The 21315-nt window shown below is 38.2% G+C and overlaps 3 protein-coding genes and 1 pseudogene across 4 annotated transcripts in view; 1 reads left to right on the plus strand and 3 right to left on the minus strand.

Moving 5' to 3' along the window:
- Nucleotides 1-5885, plus strand: part of LOC146512803 (integrin alpha-M-like) — a 29275-nt pseudogene extending 23390 nt beyond the window's left edge. The window contains exons 25-30 of the transcript XR_014875780.1: nt 3660-3758; nt 3849-3929; nt 4051-4161; nt 4306-4419; nt 4491-4601; nt 5024-5885. The product of XR_014875780.1 is annotated as an integrin alpha-M-like (transcript). The remainder of the gene's footprint in view (nt 1-3659; nt 3759-3848; nt 3930-4050; nt 4162-4305; nt 4420-4490; nt 4602-5023) is intronic.
- The window catches only part of LOC146512797 (carbonic anhydrase 4-like), a 191056-nt gene that overhangs the window by 125037 nt on the left and 44704 nt on the right, over nt 1-21315 (minus strand). The gene's annotated exons all lie outside the window — the stretch shown is intronic.
- On the minus strand, nt 5926-9862 carry LOC146512804 (prostasin-like). The gene is made up of 6 exons (XM_085170840.1): nt 8173-9862; nt 7997-8017; nt 7644-7806; nt 7108-7376; nt 6874-7019; nt 5926-6796 (listed from the first exon to the last, which is right to left on the minus strand). Exons 1-6 carry the CDS (start codon nt 8225-8227, stop codon nt 6566-6568), a joined length of 885 nt encoding a protein of 294 aa, XP_085026966.1. The 5' UTR covers nt 8228-9862; the 3' UTR covers nt 5926-6565.
- Nucleotides 18855-20685, minus strand: vkorc1 (vitamin K epoxide reductase complex, subunit 1). Its single transcript, XM_085170844.1, has 3 exons — nt 20368-20685; nt 19560-19669; nt 18855-19307 (listed from the first exon to the last, which is right to left on the minus strand). The coding sequence occupies exons 1-3, from the start codon at nt 20547-20549 to the stop codon at nt 19096-19098; spliced, it is 504 nt and encodes a 167-aa protein (XP_085026970.1). The 5' UTR covers nt 20550-20685; the 3' UTR covers nt 18855-19095.

Genomic DNA, 21315 nt, shown 5'->3' on the forward strand with positions numbered 1-21315 from the left:
TTGACAACTACTCTTTCAAGGATTTTTGATATGAAAGGAAGGTTGGAGATTGGCCTATAATTAGCTAAGACTGCTGGGTCTAGAGATGGCTTTTTGAGTAAAGGTTTAACTGCAGCCACCTTGAAGGCCTGTGGTACATAGCCGATTATTAGAGATAGGTTGATCATATATAAGATCGAAGAATTAATCAATGGCAGAACTTCTTTGAGCAGTTTTGTAGGAATGGGGTCTAAAAGACACGTTGATGGTTTGGAGGAAGTAATTATTGACGTTAACTCAGAAAGATCGATTGGAAAAAAAGAGTCTAACTTAACATCAATGGAACTAAGAGTAGCTGTAGATAATATTACATCTGTGGGATAATTATTGGTAATTTTTTCTCTAATGATAAAAATTTTATTTGTGAAGAAGTTCATGAAGTCATCACTAGTTAACGTTAAAGGGATGGTTGGCTCAAAAGAGCTCTGACTTTTTGTCAGCCTGGCTACAGTGCTGAAGAGAAACCTGGGGTTGTTCTTATTTTCTTCAATCAGTGATGAGTAGTAAGCTGTTCTGGCTTTGCGGAGGGCTTTCTTATAAAGCAACAAACTATTTCTCCAGGCTAAATGATGATCCTCTAAATTTGTGACACGCCATTTCCTCTCCAGATTACGAGTCATCTGCTTTAGGGTACGTGTTTGAGAATTATACCACGGGGTCAGGTACTTCTGATTAGAGACCTTAGTTTTCACTGGAGCTACAGTATCCAGAGTCGTACGTAGTGAGGAGGTGAAATTATTAACAAGATAATCGACCTCTGTTGGGGTAGCGTTCAGATAGCTGCTCTGCTCTGTGTTGGTACAGGGCATTGACGATGATAACAGTGGCTGGATTATATTCTTAAACTTAGTTACAGCACTTTCAGAAAGACATCTACTTTGATAAAGTCCACTCTCCACTGCTGCGTAATCAATTATTGTAAATGTAAATGTTATCAAGAAATGATCAGACAGGAGAGGGTTTTCAGGAAACACTGTTAAATGTTCAGTTTCTATGCCATATGTTAAAACAAGATCTAGAGTGTGATTAAAGTGGTGGGTGGGTTCTTTTACATTTTGAGAGAAACCAATTGAGTCTAACAACAGATTAAATGCCATGTTGAGGCTGTCATTTTTAGCATCTACATGGATGTTAAAATCACCCACAATAATTATTTTATCTGAGCTCAGAACTAAATCAGATATAAAGTCTGAGAAATCAGACAGAAACTCTGTGTAAGGCCCAGGTGGACGATAGAGGATAACAAGTAAGACTGGTTTCTGAGTTTCACAGCTGGGGTGGACAATGTTAAGCATCAGGCTTTCAAATGAATTAAAAGTCTGTCTTGGTCTTTCATTAATTAATAGACTGGTGTGAAAAATTGCTGCCACACCGCCCCCTCGACCTGTGCTTCGAGATTTCTGGTAGTTAGAATGACTCGGGGGTGTTGATTCATTTAAGCTAACATAATCATCCTGCTGCAACCAGATTTCTGTAAGGCAGAGTAAATCAATTTGTTGATCAATTATTAAGTCATGTACTAACAGAGACTTGGAAGAGAGAGACCTAATATTTAATAATCCACATTTCACTGTTTTACTCTTTGGTTCAGATGTGGATACTGTATTGTTCTTTCTTTGTAAATGTTTAAGTTGTTTGTTGCTGGTTTTTAGTTTGTTTTTTGTCTTTTTGGAAGCAGACACAGTCTCTATGGAGATGGGTTTTTGGGGGGGTAGCAGGAGGAGAGAAGCTGCAGAGAGGCGTGTAAGACTGCAACTCTGCTTCCTGGTCCCAACTCTGGATAGTCATGTTTTGTGGGGTTTAATAAATTTGTCGATATTTCTAGAAATGAGAGCTGCTCCATCCAAAGTGGGATGGATGTCATCTCTCCTAACAAGACCAGGTTTCCTCCAGAAGGTTTGCCAATTATCTATGAAGCCCACATCGTTTCTGGGACACCACTCAGACAGCCAGCAATTTAAGGAGAACATGCGGCTAAACATGTCACTCCTGGTCTGATTGGGGAGGGGACCAGAGAAAACTACAGAGTCCGACATTGTTTTGGCAAAGTTGCACACCGATTCAATATTGATTTTAGTGACCTCCGATTGGCGTAACCGGGTGTCATTACTGCCGACGTGAATTATGATTTTATTGAATTTACGTTTACCCTTAGCCAGCAGTTTTAAATTTCCTTCAATGTCGCCTGCTCTGGCCCCTGGAAGACAATTGACTATGGTTGCCGGTGTCTCTAGCTTCACATGTCTGAGAACAGAATCACCAATTACCAGAGTTTGACCCCCAGCGGGTGTGTCACCGAGTGGGGAAAAACGGTTAGACACATGAACGGGTTGGTGGTGTACCTGGGGCTTCTGGACTACGCTTCCTCCTCACCGTTACCCAGCCTTTCCCCAGCTGCTTGGGGTCTGCCGGGGAACAGCTAGCGGGGCCTACGCTATCTTCGGCTGCACCAGCTACAGGGGCCTGGCTAGCTAAGGGTGAGAGCAGGGTGCAAAGCCGAGTCTCCAGTTCAGTAATCCTGGCCTCCAGAGCTGCAAATATGCTACATTTGTTACAGATATCATTACTGCTAAAGGAGGCCGAGGAGTAACTAAACATCTGACACAATGAGCAAGAAAGTGCAGAAGGGACAGGTGAAGTAGCCATGGTGCTAACGGGTCGGCTACGAGCTAAGCTAGTGAAACAGTACAGAGACAGTGAGTGAATACTTTGGCTATAAATTAGGTAGTGAGTACACAGAAAGTGTGCTTCGGATGAAGCACGTGAAGATTATACTGTGAAAAAAGAATGTATTTAAAAGTTGTTAATTAAACTGCTAAGCAAATAAGCTACTCAGAAACACCACTGTGTGTGAGCAGGAACAGGAAGCGATACTATACCACAGAGCGAGCGAACACCAAGTGACCAGTATAAAAATCCTTATACACAGAACCCTTGTCCATAAACTGATGCTAAATGTGACAAACATACTGCTTATCTAAATCACATATCTAATATCAACATTCTTTAAAAGTTCATTGCACTGTGTCAGTCCTGAGCCTAATGCTTGGTTGTGTCTTTCTGGTTATATGTTTTAACTCTTATTATTAAGAGGGTAACTTTTAGTAAGGTTTAATACTAACAAGCAATGAAAGACACATTTTGTGATAAAGATTTCATTACTGATCAGTGAGCCCAGAGAGCGAAAGCTGCTGTTTAATCCAAGTTAATGTTGAACCACTGTGGACATGTCGTAGTCATGTGTATCCATTCATATGCTTGTGACAACTGGTTATATAACACCAAATTGGCAGCACTCAAAACACAAGTTACATCTTTTATACTGTCTGTAATTTACTCTTTATGAAACAAATATTATAACATTCACTTTCTACTTTATAACAGCTCTCCAAATAATTTTTAAATCTAAATTACAATTTGTTTATTAACCTTTTTATGTTTTTGAAACTCCATATCAACTTTAAATCAACTGTCAAGATAATTTTCAATACATCAATTATTAACCATTTAATTCATTTTTATTTTATTATTATTTCACAAAAAAAAACAACTATTAGTTAAAGCTGATTTATAAAATCTTAATTTTAACAGTGGTTATTTTTATTTTTTCTTTCTTTTAGATTACAAACTATATCAGAGCATTTAATTTCACTGTGGTGATCAGGGTTCCAGTGAAACTTGGTGAAAAAGACATTTGGGTGGATTTGAGCAGCCTACAGGTGATTTATGTGTCAGACGTTTTAGCTGCTGACTTCAAACTGCGTGTGTTAACATTAGGATTAATCAAAAACACTTAAAATTATTTTCAGATTGCAAACTGTCAGAGAGGAAATGATGAAGAACCACTTAACAAAGAATTTGTTGCTGAAATACAAAAACATAAAGTCGTGGTAAGTATGCTTCCGCACTTTTCCTGCTGTAATTTAACCTAATTCTAAATACGTGTATATAAAATTATATTACTCTGAATCACAGCTTGGTTACATTCAGTCTTCTTTAAATCACCCACAGGACTGCTCTGTAGCCACGTGCAGAGTGTTCAAGTGCAACACATTTATGGGAATATGGGAGAGTAGGATGTATGAAATTTCTGCCAACTTCAGTTCAGGATGGATAGAGCAGGTAATTGATGTGTATTTTATGTTAAGTGTTGTATTAGTAAATATTTTTAGAATTAAAACAACTGACTCCATATATATCTCTTCTTAAATTAAACAGCAATGCATATCTATTTTAGGCTCATCTCATTCTATTTTTTTTTCTTAGATTGGATTTCAATCTGCGAAATTCCTCTTAACCAGCACAGCCAGTCTGGAGTATGACAAAAACCAGTACATCTACTTTTCAGCGTGGACGAAAAACAATCCTCCTGTCCACAAGGTGATTACACATTATTTTCTCTCATGTGAAAAATGATGAATTTTATTAAAATATGTTACCTCATCTCTTAGATTGAGGCAGAGATAAAAGTGTATTCTGAACCAGATTACATTAAAGAGATAATTGGAGGATACATTGGAGGTTTGGCTGTTACTGCTTTATTCACTGTTTGCCTGTACAAGGTGAGAAAGTCTATACTTCTGTTTTTTCAGTCACTCACACAGCTTCATGAAATAAGAGAATGCATGATTTAAATTTCTTAAACGTTGATTATTTTTTTAGTTCTTTTCATTATTCATGGTGCGACTCTTAATATGTGAATACAATCATTTTACACAATACATTTTAAGATAAGATAAGATAAGATAAAAAACTTTATTAATCCCTCGAGTGGGTTCCTCTGGGAAATTTGTTTTCCAAAAAGCACAGCACCGACAGAAGTTACAGAGTTAAGAATATTATATATATATATATACACACACATATATAAATACAAAGACATATATAGATAAAATATACAAAGGGGATAAATAGAATAAATAGGAATAAAAATAAAAATAAAAATACAAGTGAATTGCACATTTCAAGTATTTTGTCTTCCCAGGCTGGATATTTCAAGAGTGATTACAAAGAGATGATAAAATAAAATCAGGAAGAAGCAGAGGGTCCAGGTACGGATGGAGGTCCAACCACAACAGAATAAAAAAATATTCATTCACTTTACTTTCCTCAGCCACCAGACCTTGTATTGCAGATTTTTTTTTCTTTAGCTTTTTGTAGAATTAGTGACGCCCATATAGTTGACTGACTAAAGAAAAAACCGTTTACTGTGTCTGACATCATTCCCTCATTTACGCATTTTCTACTGAATGATGAGGTTCACACTCAGAACTCAACAGGAGGCCACAAAATAACCTGAAGACATCAAAGTTTTACTTTATTTTACTTTAAGGAAATATCATATGTAGTCCTTTAGACTTATAGTTTTTTAGGGTCTGTCTGAGCAGGAAAATCCAATTGTTAATTAACTACTTAGATCACACAGGTACCTGAAGGCAAAATATCACAAGTGGACACGGGTCTCTAGAAATCATATAGAAAAATAGAAATCATCAGGAATTGATTTCTGATGTATTATTCTTATAATTTGGATCCCTAAATGAAATAGACTGAAGGTTTAATGTAACTATATGAGAAGATGGAGTGATTATGTCCTGTGAAGTATTATAGTGGGAAATGTAAAATAGCTTATCAAGAATATGCTCATGACTGCACATCTAAATTTAACATTTTCTATGTTTATCTTTTTACAAACATCATTTGAGTATGATGAATGTAAATTTGTGTGAAATTAAAAACATATGCTTAAAAAGATTTAGCTTGAGAAAGAAATCAGCTGTAATTTGTTAAAACTGTCACTCATTATGTAAATTGCTTTGTTCATCAATAAACAAAATATATAATAATTGCTTCTGAAATATCTCAAAACATCATTTTTATGCTTAATCAATGTTTAATATAGTCATGATGTAATTAGAATTACATTTTGATTTTGTGCTTAAATTTACACCATTTTTAATTAGACAACAGCTTCAGAATGCACAGAACAGACATATTTATGTATAATTAGCTCACAGAAACATACCAAAACACTTCAAAATAATGAAGTTTTCTAGTTAGAAATGTAAACTTCTTTTGAAATGTTTATCTGAATTAGTTTTTTCATTTTGATCTGAGCATAATCAGTACATTAAATGAACTGAATGGGTGGACAACAGGAACATGGAGATAATGAGGACAGCAAAAGGCAGCAAAAAGGAATCTCTGTAATCTGGTGAAATCTTTTAAAAAGTGCTGCAGGAGGTGATGTTTCACTAACAATCTCCTGTAAGAATGACCCAACTATCGAAGTTTTGGTAAAGATGTCAACATGTGCATGGCTCAGTTTACATCCACTGATTGTTACGACGGCAACTTGGAACCATGAAGACTCTGCTCTTATCTCCATGTGGATGTAAAACAGGATTCATAATCAGTGAGATCCAAACACACCCAGTCTGAAAGCTTCATACGCACAGATATATATATCATTTATTTTTATTTATTTATTTTCCCCATTCATATTCAGACTCACTTAAGAGTCTTGTTAGAGACCAGGACAGGTGTAGTTGCTGTCAGAGTCCAGCCCGCTGGAGATGAACTGCACAAATCCTGGCCTATTAGAGCGAATGCGGGACTTGATCCAGGACTGGTAACGGGACACTCTGGAGTAGACTCCTGGCAGATTGGGCCGAGCACAACCAAAACCAAAACTTACAATTCCAGACTGGACCCAAACAGAGCCCTGTTTACTCACCATTGGACCTCCGGAGTCTCCCTGTAGAGATAAAGAGGACACATCTGAGAATCTTTGAAACACCTGATTATGTAACCAAATGAGATGAGGAAGCCTACCTGGCATGAGTCTTTGCCTCCTGCCAGAACACCAGCACAGATCATGTTGTCTGTGACTATGCCCACTCCATTCAGGCAGTTACACTGTCTGTTTCCCACAACTGGCACCTCCACTTCTTGCAGCGTTTGAGGGAAGGGTAAGGCCACTGATGGGAAGAAAGATGAGGAGCTGTTTACACACAAACCAATGAACCACAGAACACATGAACACTGAAACACCAACAACAGGCTCACCTCCCTCCTTGACTGCACCCCAGCCAGTCACCCAGCTATCAGTGCCATTGTTGAACACACTCCCACTCGCTGCCAGGCACACAGGTCTGATGTAGTCAGTGAATCTGACTGGTGAAGAGACTCTGAGCAGAGCGATGTCGTTGTCGTAGGACTCACTGTCATAGTTTGGGTGCAAAATGATTTTGACAACATTTCTGGACACCTTATTTGGATTTTCACTCTGCAGACTCTGAAGACCAAGAGAAACCTTCAACCCAGAGGGACTTGAACTAAAGTTATAGAAATGAAAAGAAAATATAGAAGTTTTGACAAAAAAATGTACTGTAAACATTTGTCATTATGCTGCATTTGAGCTGGAAGAGTAAGAAAGCTTGGGTCAGTTTTTCAACATTTATGTTCACAAAATGTTTCAGGAATTACATAATTTTTAGAATTTTCAATCTGGTATTTGCCTTTTTAGACAAATATTAGTCAAAGTCCTGTTCTAGGTGGATCAGTTTAGGTATAAAGATTAAACAGATGTTTGTGTTACTCACCCAGAGAAGCAGTGAGCAGCAGACATCACCCACTCTTTGTTGATGAGGGAACCGCCACAAAAATGTTTACCAAATATCTGCACGCTGACCTGCCACGGCCAGTATCCAGGTGGAGCATCTTCACCTCCCACTATCCTGCCGTTGAGTGGAGCAGTGCCACATACTGAAACAAAGATCAGCAGGATCAAACTTCAGAAGCAACATAAATCATTGTAGGAACACGGAAAACACTTTTTCTGTTTTTATCTGGATCCCTGTTTTGTTTTTTTTAAAATACATAATTAATATTAAAAAATAATAAATTTTAATTAATGATTTGGTTTTTTAATCAGAGAAACTGTTGTTTTACCTACCATCAGGCTGAGCATTTGATTCTGGAAAGAAACACAACAGGATTAGTGTTGTTCATGAGAGGAGACAATTTTGAGATCCTATTTTAAAAGGTTTTAAGTGAAAATATATATTTGCATTTATATTTTAATTTAAAACATTTATGTTGCATGTACATGTTGGCATAAGCCTGACTTACCTGCTGCCAGGAGGCTCAACAAAGCAAATAAATGAGTCCACTGCCTCAACGCCATTGTGTAAATTCACAGTTCTTGTGTGTCCCTCTTTTTGTACTTGTCACCCAGCTAGCAGTGAGTGGCAAATATATAAGCAGAGTGTCACCTGCCACTATGTTTGCCCCGCCCATGTGCACACCCCACAGCCAGAAAACTGAAGCATTTCCTTCTACCTTTAATTTCTGGGACAAAGATTTAAAGACCACAGTGCAATTTAAAAAATATATATAATTTTTTTTATATGTCATATTTGTAATAAACACGAATATTGGCAGTAGTTTTCGTTACAGACTTCTGCCCTTTTTACAGTTCTGTATTTCTTTCCACATTAATATTCTTCTCAAAGTCATCGAAAAACCTCCCTGTGGATTGTGAACCAAATAAGGAGATTAAATATGTAAAATATCCAAAGACTGAGTCAGCGTCATCTGCTGAGATTGTGGTAAAATTCTGTACAAGTCAGTCAGTTTACTATATTGACATAAAATGATATTTCAGTGACAAAATATTTACTGGTTTTGTCATGTGTCTTAATGACTATCCAGTATCATGTTGTCATGATGTGACAACTATTTACATCACATTCAGAAAACATTATGACTAATTCCCTTTACACCCTAACACTAAAATTGTTTCTGTTAATTTTTTGCCTTGTCATGAATCATTTCATACTTCATGGTTACAAAACAGAAACATAATATCTATAGATGGTTATAAAATATATTTTTTAAAAGTCACCTCTGATATTCTAAACTGCCTGAAATCAAAGATTTATACAGATATAACCATGTTAAAATATTTTGTAAGATAACCAAGACAAATGCACCATGAGACTGAAGCAACTTTCTGCAGAGCTCTGAGACATTCACAATATCAACCAACAGATCTGGGAAGGCTATAAAGAATGGCCATAATGGCCAATGAAAGTAGTCTGATAGGCTTCTCGAAGTAACAAAGAACCTGGTGATCATTCCAACTAAGCTTCAGAAATCCTGTAAACAATCTCAGTGCAACACTCCAGCATATCTTAGATTTATGGCAGTGGTCAGATGTTTGGTCTCACTTCTACCATGATGAGTGTGGCATCAATAATCAGCTGCTCAATACAATTCAGCATAACAGTGAAAGCATTGTGTTATAGGAATGGTTTTCAACTAATTAAAACCTGTTAAGACTGATCAGAAACTGAATGTAGAAATGCATAGAGACATTATTAAGGTAAATGTGGAGCTCTAAATGTACCACAGGCCCAGAATGAAGGTCTTAAACTAAAGAAATCTACCGTAAAAAAGAAAAAAAAAGTTTCTCAATTGCTGGTTTTTGTCAGCACTCAGTTTAATGGAACTAGTGACTTTCACATCTGGAAAAAACACAATTAATGCTGAAAAGTATATACACATATGCTCCCATCCAGATGGCATCTTTTTTTTTAGAAAAGGCCTTTCATATTTTAGCAAGACAATGTTTAACCACAAGCTGCACTGATTACAAAGGCATGCCTTTGCAGAAGACGAGTCGAAGTGCTGAACTGCCCTAGCTGCAGGCCAGACCATTCACCAACCCAAAACTGAAAATTTGGCCTATCAACCATTCCTTTAACGTTAGCTAGTAATGACTTCATGTAGTTCTTCACAAATAAAATTTTAAGAGAATTTTAATTTTGTTAGCTACAGCTCCTTTCATTACCATTTATTTAGAGTCTTTTTCTCCAATTGATCTGTCTGAGTTAATTTCAGTAATTACTTCCTCCAAACCATCAACATGTCTTTTAGACCCCATTCCTACAAGACTGCTCTAAGAAGTCCCACCATTAATTACTCCAACCAGTCTCTAATAATTAGATATGTACCACAGGCCTTCAAGCTGGCAGTAGTTAAACTGGAACTTATAAGGCCATCTTATAAGGCCATCTCTTGGCCCAGCAGTCTTAGCTAATTATAGGCCAATCTCCAACCTTGCTTTTCTCAGAAATTCTTGAGAAAGTAGTTATAAAACAGCTAACAGATCATCTGCAGAGGACTGACCTATTTGAAGAGTTTAAGTCAGGTTTCAGAGCCCATCACAGCACAGAAACAGCTTTAGTGAAGGTTACAAATGTTACAAATCTTCTTCAGTGTTCGATACCATTAGATCCTGTCGACCATAATATTCCATTAGAGTGATTAGAGCATTACAGCAATAGAGTATTACAAGTACTGCACTGCAGTGGTTTGTATCATATCTATCTAATAGACTCTAATTTGTACAGTGGGGCAAAAAAGTATTTAGTCAGCCACCGATTGTGCAAGTTCCCCCACTTAAAATGATGACAGAGGTCAGTAATTTGCACCAGAGGTACACTTCAACTGTGAGAGACAGAATGTGAAAAAAAAATCCATGAATTCACATGGTAGGATTTGTAAAGAATTTATTCGTAAATCAGGGTGGAAAATAAGTATTTGGTCACCTCAAACAAGGAAAATCCCTGGCTCTCACAGACCTGTAATGTCTTCTGTAAGAAGCTTTTCTGTCCCCCACTCGTTACCTGTATGAATGGCACCTGTTTGACCTCATCATCTATATAAAAGACACCTGTCCACAGCCTCAACCAGTCAGACTCCAAACTCCGCCATGGCCAAGACCAAAGAGCTTTCGAAGGACACCAGGAAAAGAATTGTAGACCTGCACCAGACTGGGAAGAGTGAATCTACAATAGGCAAGCAGCTTGGTGTGAAAAAATCAACTGTGGGAGCAATCATTAGAAAATGGAAGACATACAAGACCACTGATAATCTCCCTCGATCTGGGGCTCCACGCAAGATCTCATCCCGTGGGGTCAAAATGATCATGAGAACGGTGAGCAAAGATCCCAGAACCACACGGGGGGACCTGGTGAATGACCTGCAGAGAGCTGGGACCAAAGTAACAAAGGTCACCATCAGTAACACACTACAACGGCAGGGAATCAAATCCCGCAGTGCCAGACGTGTTCCGCTGCTGAAGCCAGTGCATGTCCAGGCCCGTCTGAAGTTTGCCAGAGAGCACATGGATGATACAGCAGAGGATTGGGAGAATGTCATGTGGTCAGATGAAACCAAAGTAGAACTTTTTGGTATAAACTCAACTCGTCGTGTTTGGAGGAAGAAGAATACTGAGTTGCATCCCAAGAACACCATACCTACTGTGAAGCATGGGGGTGGAAACATCATGCTATGGGGCTGTTTTTCTGCCAAGGGGACAGGACGACTGATCCGTGTTAAGGACAGAATGAATGGGGCCAAGTATCGTGAGATTTTGAGCCAAAACCTCCTTCCATCAGTGAGAACTTTGAAGATGAAACGAGGCTGGGTCTTCCAACATGACAATGATCCAAAACACACCGCCCGGGCAACAAAGGAGTGGCTCCGTAAGAAGCATTTGAAAGTCCTGGAGTGGCCTAGCCAGTCTCCAGACCTCAACCCCATAGAAAATCTGTGGCGGGAGTTGAAAGTCCGTGTTGCTCGGCGACAGCCCCATGTGAATTCATGGATTTTTTTTTCACATTCTGTCTCTCACAGTTGAAGTGTACCTCTGGTGCAAATTACTGACCTCTGTCATCATTTTAAGTGGGGGAACTTGCACAATCGGTGGCTGACTAAATACGTTTTTGCCCCACTGTACATGTAAATGGAGAGTCCTCTTCACACACTAAGGTTAATTATGGAGTTCCACAGGGTTCCGTGCTAGGACCAATTCTGTTTATATTATACATGCTTCCCCTGGGCAGTATCATCAGAAGTCATAGCATGCATTTTCATTGCTATGCAGATTATACTCAACTTTATCTATCCATGAAGCCAGATAACACACAGCAATTAGTTAAACTGCAGGACCTGGATGACCTCTAATTTTCTGCTTCTAAATTCAGATACAATTGAGATTATTGTACTGTCCCCTGAAAATCTTAGAAATATGGTTTCTAAACAGATTCTTACTCTGAATGGCATTACCTTGGCCTCCAGTAACACTGTGAGGAACCTTGGAGTTATTTTTGACCAGGATATGCACCTTCAATTAAACAAATATGTAGAACTGCTTTCTTCCATTTGTACAATCTCTCTAAAATTAGAAATATCCTGTCTCAGAATCACGCTGAAAAACAAATTCATGCAATTATTACTTCTAGGCTAGACTACTGTAATTCGTTATTATCAGGATGTCCTAAAAACTCCCTGAAAAGCCTTCAGTTAATCCAAAATAGTGAACACCATATCACCTAGAGCACTTTGCTCTCGCACTGCAGGCTTGTTGTTCCTAGAGTATTTAAAAGTAGAGGCAGAGCCTTTAGTTTTCACGCCTCTCTTCTGTGGAACCAGCATCCAGTTTGGATTCGGGAGACATACACTATCTGTACTTTTAAGATTAGGCTTAAAACTTTCCTTTTTAAAAAGCATATAGTTAGGGCTGGATCAGGTGACCCTGAATCCTCCCTTAGTTATGCTGCAATAGGTCTAGGGTGCTGGGGCATTCCCATGATGCATTGAGTATTTCTTCTTCAGTCACCTTTCTCACTCACTATATGTTAATAGACCTCTCTGCATTGAAACATACTTGTTATTAATCTCTTCCACAGCATGTCTTTTGTTCTGTCTTACTTCTCTCACCCCAGCCGCTTGCGGCAGATGGCTGCCTCTCCCTGAGGCTGGTTCTGCTGGAGGTTTCTTCCTGTTAAAAGGGAGATGTTCCTCCCCACTGTCGCCAAGGTGCTTCCTCATAGTGGGTCATATGATTGTTGTTGTTTTTTTTGTCTGTATGTATTATTCTAGGGTCTACCTCACAATATAAAGTGCCTTGAGGTGACTGTTGTTGTGAATTGGTGCTGTATAAGTAAATTGAATTGAAAATGGAAAATTGAATTTGTCCCTGGGGCATTCTAAGTGTAGAATGTAAAAAAGAATTTACACAATTGTATAATGAGCTTCCCATGACAAAATGTGACAAAATGTTAGGGGGAAAACACTTTCTGAGTGTACTGTGTGACTTATCTAAAAGAAAAGTCTAAAAAAAAAACCAAAACAAAACAAAAAACACTACAGTCTGGCATCAGCTAGTTGAGTTATTCATCTTGTTCCTGCAAAAGACAGCTCATGATACAAATCACTGGATTTGGTCATTATAATTAAAAATAGCAGTCACCAGATGATGGTTAGGGGGGTGGATTGTTATCATGTCCTCACACATGCAGGCAGGCGATAAATGCGGGGATTAGGTGTCTTTGTAATGTTTTAGGGGTTTAATTCTGATTCTATGTATTTATATATATGTATGTATTAGTTTGCATACAATTTTGTGTGTTTCATTCGACATTTGTCCACACTAGACTCTGTTCAGGGAGGTTGCTGTGGTCTGCTAGTAGATCCACTAGCCACCAAGCATTGCTGTTCTGTCCTGCTTCCTTCTCCCTTATGCTCTTCCAGTATTGCTCAGTCTGGTCAGTCTGGTCAAGTCTGAGATGCTGTTCTCATATTGTTCCCCTGCCACTCAGAGTACACCTTCGATGGTTCTGTGAAGAACAGCCGGTTTATTCTCCTGCCTTCTATTTGACTGCATGTTGGCTGTTCACAGCAAAATCTTCCAAATACCAGCACCACACCTCCAATCAACTTTTTTCCTTTTTCAGGCACAGTTTCTGTAGATGTTTATTCTGTGCTATTTTATCATCTATCTGAAGAAGCTTTGTGCTGCACTTTAAGTCTACACCTTTTAGACCTTACAACTTTTTGCGAGTTCTTCTCATTATTCTTGCTTTTCTGCTTGCTTTTTTAGCAGTTCTTTATATTTCTGTTATATTTCTTCATAAGTCACCATCAAGTGTGGGATCTACCAAGGAGATGCACTGTCCCCACTACTGTTCTGCAAAGGCCTGAGCCCCCTCAGTGATATCATCAAAAAGACTGTCTACGGATACCGACTTTGGAATGGAGCAGTCATCAGCCATCTCCATCTACATGGATGACATCAAGCTGTATGCCAAGAGTGAATGAGACAATCGATTTATTGATCCACACCACCAGGATATACAGCAGTGACATCGGAATGACTATTCAGATTGGAGAAGTGTAGTTGGATGGTACCAAAGAGAGGGAAAAACTGAGGGAGCTTGAACTACCAAAGACAACATTGCAGACATTGAGGACAGCTACAAGTACCTGGGAATCCCACAGGCAAATGGGAACAACGAGGAGCCCGCTAGGAAAGCTGCAACCACCAAGTACCTGAAGAGGGTCAGGCAAGTCTTGAGGAGTCAGCTGAACGGTAAGAATAAGGGCTATCAACACCCACACCCTGCCCATGGCCAGGTACCCTGCTGGCATAATAAGCTGGTCAAAGGAGGAGGTCGAAGCCACTGAAATCAAGACAAAGAAGCTCCTGACCATACATGAAGGGTTTAACCCCAAGTCCAGCACCCTGAGGCTGTATGGTAAGCAGAAGGAAGGAAGCCGGGGACTAGTGAGTGTCAGCACCACAGTCCAGGATGAGACAACAAACATCCATGTATACATCAGTAAGATGGCCCCAACAGACCGTGTGATCAGTGAATACCTCAGGCAGCAGAAACCAAAGAAAAAGGAAGAGGAGGGGGAACCATCATGGAAGAACAGAGGAAGTAACTGACATACAGAAATCCTACCAGTGGTTGGACAAAGCTGGACTGAAAGACAGCACAGAGGCACTAATCATGGCAGCACAGAAACAAGCTCTGAACACAAGATCCATAGAGGCTGGGGTCTATCACACCAGGTAAGACCCCAGGTGCAGGCTGTGTAAAGATGCCCCTGAGACAATCCAGCACATAACAGCAGGGTGCAAGATGCTAGCAGGCAAGGCGTACATGGAACGCCATAACCAAGTGGCCAGAATAGTATACAGAAACATCTGTGCCGAATATGGCTTCGAAGTCCTGAGGTCAAAATGGGAGAAACTCCCTAGGGTGGCCGAAAATGACCGAGCCAAGATCCTGTGGGACTTCCAGATACAGACAGACGAAATGGTGATGGCTATCCAGCTGGACATAGTAATGTTGGAGATTGCTGTAGTGATTGACATAGCGATACTGAATGACAGCAACATCAGGAAGAAGTAACACAAGAAGCTGCAGAATTACCAAGGGCTCAGAGAAGAGCTCGAGAAGATGTGGAGGGTGAAGGTGACGGTGGTCCCACTGGTAATCAGAGCACTAGGTGCAGTGACTCCCAAGCTAGGTGAGTGGCTCCAGCAGATCCCATGAAGAACATCAGAGATCCCTGTCCAGAAGAGCGCAGTCCTAGGAACAGCTAAGATACTACGCAGGACTCTCAAGCTCCCAGGCCTCTGGTAGAGGACCTGAGCTTGATGGATAAAGACTGCATTTATATATATATATATATATATATATATATATATATATATATATATATATACATTTGTGTGTGTGTGTGTTATTTTACTGCCTCATTGTGAAACACAATTTTCAACTCAGCAAAAGGCTGACTTATAATCACTTCATAAATATATTGTAACTGAATATGGGCTGTTGGCCATTGACAGATAAAATCTTTCTAATTTGTTCACTGGACGTCTGCTGTGCACAGCAAATGCAAAGAAAGCCCAGTTTAACCAGAATAGGAAAATAACTAAATATAGCCAGGATTAGCTAACATTTTTCGTGCTATTTGGAGAAAAAATGTACATAATCAGCACTTTTTACATCACGGCAATGACCTTGTGTTATCAGAGCAATTTGCACTTTTGTGTGATTGTGTGTTTTGAGTCTTCACACCAGAACTGTGTCATGAATTTACTTTTTCATCTTCTTTCTGCTGTTTTACTTGTGTAAGCTCAGTGTGTGAGCACATTTGTGACATCAAGACATCAACACTGGAGCTGTTTTCATTGTAACCTGTACCGTTTCCAACAAGGTAGTCTGGAAAACAGAATTACAAGACAAGGTCACTTTTAGTAGTTCACGCAACTAATCAGTCATTAAAAACTGAAAGAGGTTTATAGGAGAGTTATTATGCACATGCCACAAGGACAAGCAGTGTATACTCTTTCACCTGCAGTAAAATGCAAAGCATCAACCTTCATATTTTTACCCCACTCCACTGTTTGAGCCAAAACAAAACATGCTAAAGTCAAACTTAGTTATCTCTGGTCAAAATTTGTTACAAAAGAGAAGTATAGGGAAGTGAAAAGTTCAAGATATGTAACTAGTGTTAAATTGGAAAACTATCAGGAAGTAAACTGTGGTGATTAAGAAAAAGAGGAAATAATGAAATGAGAAATTTTCATGAAAAATGGTTGCGTAATTTAGTTGAGCTGTCCAGTCAGTCATGAACTGCCATCTTTTCGGAAGCTACATAAAAACAAAAAGTTTTCAGCCATGGAAAAGATATAAAAGCGAGAAATGTTCACATCAGAGAAGCTGTAATTACAGAACAGGCTTTTATTTTCTGAGAACAAAAACATGTTTCTCAGGTCACTTTGACATTAGAAACAGACAGAATCACTTCTCTTGCACTTCTACATGCACTGTACCTAATCTGCAGATCTAACCGTTAATCGTCTACTCATTAATCTATCTGTAATGTTGTCTGTAGTTGTGTTACACATGTTGTGGAAACATAAATCTGTCTACACTGTCACTGTGCACACTTGCCTTCCTTTTGCTGACTAAAATTACTTATTTGTTACTAAAAAATAATTCCCCACAACATATAAACTGATATATTTTTTATAATAAGGAATGTTGGTCAGTGTATATCTACAGAAATCACTTAAATTCGATATAATCTCACCATGTTTACAAGTTTGTCTGCTGGTGATGAATCCCAGGCTACCTTCTCAGGAAATTCTGACTAATTTTGGGTGAAAAAAAATGACAACAGTCATGTTATGGAAAGTTTTGATTACAGTCAAAGTTAGTGAAGTCATAGAGGATGACTTGACTAGCTGATTTGATGTGACTGAAACCCGGCCTAGGATGACACACCAACATTATTTAAACGACAGTTTAGAGGGCCAGTGATTTGAATTCTACAAACGTTACCACACTGAACAGATTTCCATACCCTCGAAGTTATTAAAAAGTGAAGCCAGGAAGCATAAAATGATTGTATTTTATAGATTTATATTTTCTTTTACTTTTGATTGATTATGCTACAGAAAGTTCAAGAAGTCTGTGCTCTCGTGTTTGCCTAGATTCCAGAGTGTTTACACTTTACATGTTCTATACTTATCTAAATTTAATTCTGTCATCATCACTCTGATTCCATTATCTTCTTGCCCACCTTCAGCAAGCCAATTAGTCTCTCTTCCTTATTATTTATTTATTTATTATGTGAACTTAGTGCTAGTCTGTCGTTCTGCCCTTCTGGCTACAGGCCAAAGCCGGCCTGCAAATGAGACCAATCCAGAGGATGGTTTTGAAAAATGTGAAATCTGCAAAGGAGGGCATTAATGTGTTTTCAGTATGCATGGGAAGTGCCAAGATTCTATTTTCTTATGAACCAGAATCATTTGTAATTACTGAATTAATGTTTTTGATACTACCTCTTCTATTTATTATGCTCACATGTGTAAAAGAAAACAATACCACATCTTTCATTACTATTTTTGCTGTGAATTTTAAAGTCCAATATACACAATTTAATCACTTAAAGACTGGAATCAAAAGTGTAACTAGATAGATATTGTATAGATATATAAATAATGTATAAATATCTTATTCAGCGATTACTCTCATATAGACATGGCGAGAAAAACGGAGACTGGTGGGTGAGCTCAATAAAATATGTCAATAGTCAATATAATTTTGTTGAAGCACACTGTTTATTACGGTTACTGCCTGCTGTCTTTAACAGTCTCAATGTTTTTCTTGCCTTGGTTGGATTTGGATTTCTCCAAAAGATGTGCTCATCACCATTACTGACAGTCTGTTATAATAAGTCGTTTTGTTGGAATTGCGGGGCTTGTCTGCCTCATTTGTTTCACAGAGCAGCATTAAAAAGATGTGGCGATATTCACGTTGGCCAGCAGATGTCACTGTGGAGATTGTTTCAGATTGTTTCGAAGGCTCGGTACAATTCCTGCGCAAACGGTTCAAACTTGTTATCTTACTTATTATTTTCATCAGTTCTCAGGTAAGTAAGAAATAGACAAAGCATTAAATGTAAGAAATTGAGGTGTTTGCACCATGAAATAACAATACAATTATTGGCAATTTTTCCACATTTTACCATATTAACTGTTTTTGTTCTTTTGAACCACGGTTGAAATAAATTTTATTTTAATAATAACAAGCAGTGGCAGCTAATGAGCTGCCACTGCTTGTTCTTTTTTTATGACATGTGGTCTAATAAATTAGTTAAAAAACTGTACATATCGTAATGATGCACACTTTATTAGATATATTTGTTTATTTTTTATCATCCTTTTTTTTTGATTTTTGTAGGTCTGGTGACTTTCTTGGGGAGGACGGGTAACTTGAAAAGTCGTTCCAATAAAGTTTGTTTGAACTGCTATTAAATAGACATTTATCTCCATCTGCTGGTAGGACTGAGTAAGTGTACTGTGGAGACAGGTATAGCTACTTTTAACACATTTGACCATATAACAGCCCAGAATTAAATCACAACAAAAGTCAGAATTCAAAAATGTGTTTTAATCATTACAAGTTAATAACAATATACAAAAGTAGCTGCTGCACAACAAAGTTTCTGTACTGAGAACCAACTTATAGATATTCTGAGTTAAATCTCCAGTTGTTTTTCTGTGAAAATACTGAATGTAAACTCATGTAAACACTGGCAAAATACTGTGAGATGAATCCAGCGGGGTTTCAGGATGGCAGGAAGGGAACATTTGTTACATTTCACAGGCAACACTTTCTATCTGGCTTTTTCCTTAATTTCCTGAACTGCTCTCCTCCGTTTCAGGTTGGTGTAGAGCAATGCAAAGTTGACAATATACGTGGAGACACAGACCATGCAGAAGTCTCCCAGAACAAATGCAAGAATAGATGCAAGATAGAGTGAACCGGCCACAGAGACCCAGGAGGAGAAGACCAAAAAAGCTGCTGCTTTTTTAGACACAGACAGTCCTGTAAAGAAAAAAGTCAAATAGAGAGGATATCAGGACCTCAGTCAAACATAGTACATCATTGTGAAATTTCACACAGTCTCACGTCCAGAGCGGAGTAAATGTATTGCTCCATATACATATTATGCAATCCTCAAATACCTGAAATACTGTGCTTGCCATGGATCACAAACACATTGGCTTGCAAATGATATTCTGAATAAAAAGCTCTCAGCAATGCACTGTAATTTAAAGAAGACAATCACAGACTAACCAAGGCCCATCTGCAGAGTGTAAAATATGATGCCAAGAACACTGTTGGGCTGGTTTAGAGGACTATCTTTGGCCACAAAGTACTGGACCAAACCAAAACCACGTCCCCATCTGTCAGAAAGAAAGAAGTAACAGTCAGGGCAGCAATTTCTTCAAAATAAAATGAACAATATTTTTTTTCTTTCTTTATTCCATTGAAATATAATCAGCCTTACAGAGATATGAAATGTGATATGACCATTTAAATGTACACAAAAGGTATCTATGGCCAAAATGCTTACTTTCAGTAACTTAATTACATGTAAATGTTCTATGTAATTTTGTTACGTTAAATGTTAAATTTAAGCAAATGAAATTTACTTGAATGGTATACACAGTTTACAATCAACATATTTTCATTAATGATTATTTATTTTAATAAATAAACCTTCGATTTTATACATTACAGCTGAATTTTACTTAAACTCATTGCTTCATGTTTATGAGGGCAAAGAATCATTTCTTGAGTGTACAACATTAGTGTACAACATGTAATAAAGATTTATTCTCTTAAAAATGACAAGAAATGTCAAAATAAATGTATGCTTGTATGCTCACAATGTAAAACGGGAAGCTACTTGATGTAAAGTTTTTTCAGATAAATTAAGAACACGTGGCAATTCAATGGGGGGTAGAAAGGCTAGAAAAAATATGCTAAAGGTTAGGATCAGATATGGATCAGTGGTCACTTGAAAACAGATCGAGGTAAGCTGATTCTGCACAAAAAGCGCAGGTATGAGGAAAAACAAAAAGCAGGAGTCAAATCATACCTTGAGGTAAAAACTCTGGAGCAGCTTACAGACTCCCCCAGGTCGCACAGAGCTCTGTAATCTGGGTTTCTCTCCTTGGATACCTCGACGTGAAGGGCATAAACAGACAAAACCAAACCGAAAAGGCACAAAAACATGCGTACCTTTCGCTCCCATTTGGGGAACCCCTGAATGGCACCCATTAGGACACTAAAAGATGAATTTATTGCACTAATGTGTTGAAACTGCACGGTCCAGTCTGGTTTCCTTTCAAGCGTCACCGTCCTCCTAGTCAAGACGACGTGTTCGTGCTCAGATTGTCGCTTTTGATTGGTCTGTGCTAGTTTTGCGACTGCTTTTCATTGGACGGTGGAGTCCAGATGTTGGCAGATGGGTGTTTGCACTGTATTTTTCTGTGGACTTCAGTCTGTTTGAGCTTTGAGGAATGTTAATAACCACCCTCGCTGTTCATCTCACGCCACTGGAATATTCCACTGCTAAACTATTATACCTGAAAGAGTTTGTTTGTTTCTTTGTTTTTACTTAACCAAAAGTGTCTGATTTTTTTTTAACATATCCACTCGGAAATGCGTCATTAAAATTGAGCTTAACTAGAGGTAACAACTGCTTAATCCTTTAAATAAAGTAACACAACGTGCTTAGTAAGCTGTGAATTATACTATCAGGATAGTTTGGAAGATTTCAGTAATATAATTTTATATGATTAGTAGTTAGTATATTCTCCAGCTTTGCCATTTGTCATCTGTTTGAGCCTATAATCGCAGTCTTCGGGCTTAGTTGGATATATGTTATTATATATTATATATAAAGTTAATATAAAGCGCCAGCACGAACAGGTATCTTTGCACAAATCTGACTCTTCCTAAAGCAATTGAACTGTGGGGAAAACAGAAAGAACAGAAACAGAAAAAAATCACAAAGATAAATAATTATATTTACATAAATAAA

Source organism: Neolamprologus multifasciatus, chromosome 8 (genome assembly GCF_963576455.1).
Source record: "Neolamprologus multifasciatus chromosome 8, fNeoMul1.2, whole genome shotgun sequence".
NCBI classification, from domain to species: domain Eukaryota; kingdom Metazoa; phylum Chordata; class Actinopteri; order Cichliformes; family Cichlidae; genus Neolamprologus; species Neolamprologus multifasciatus.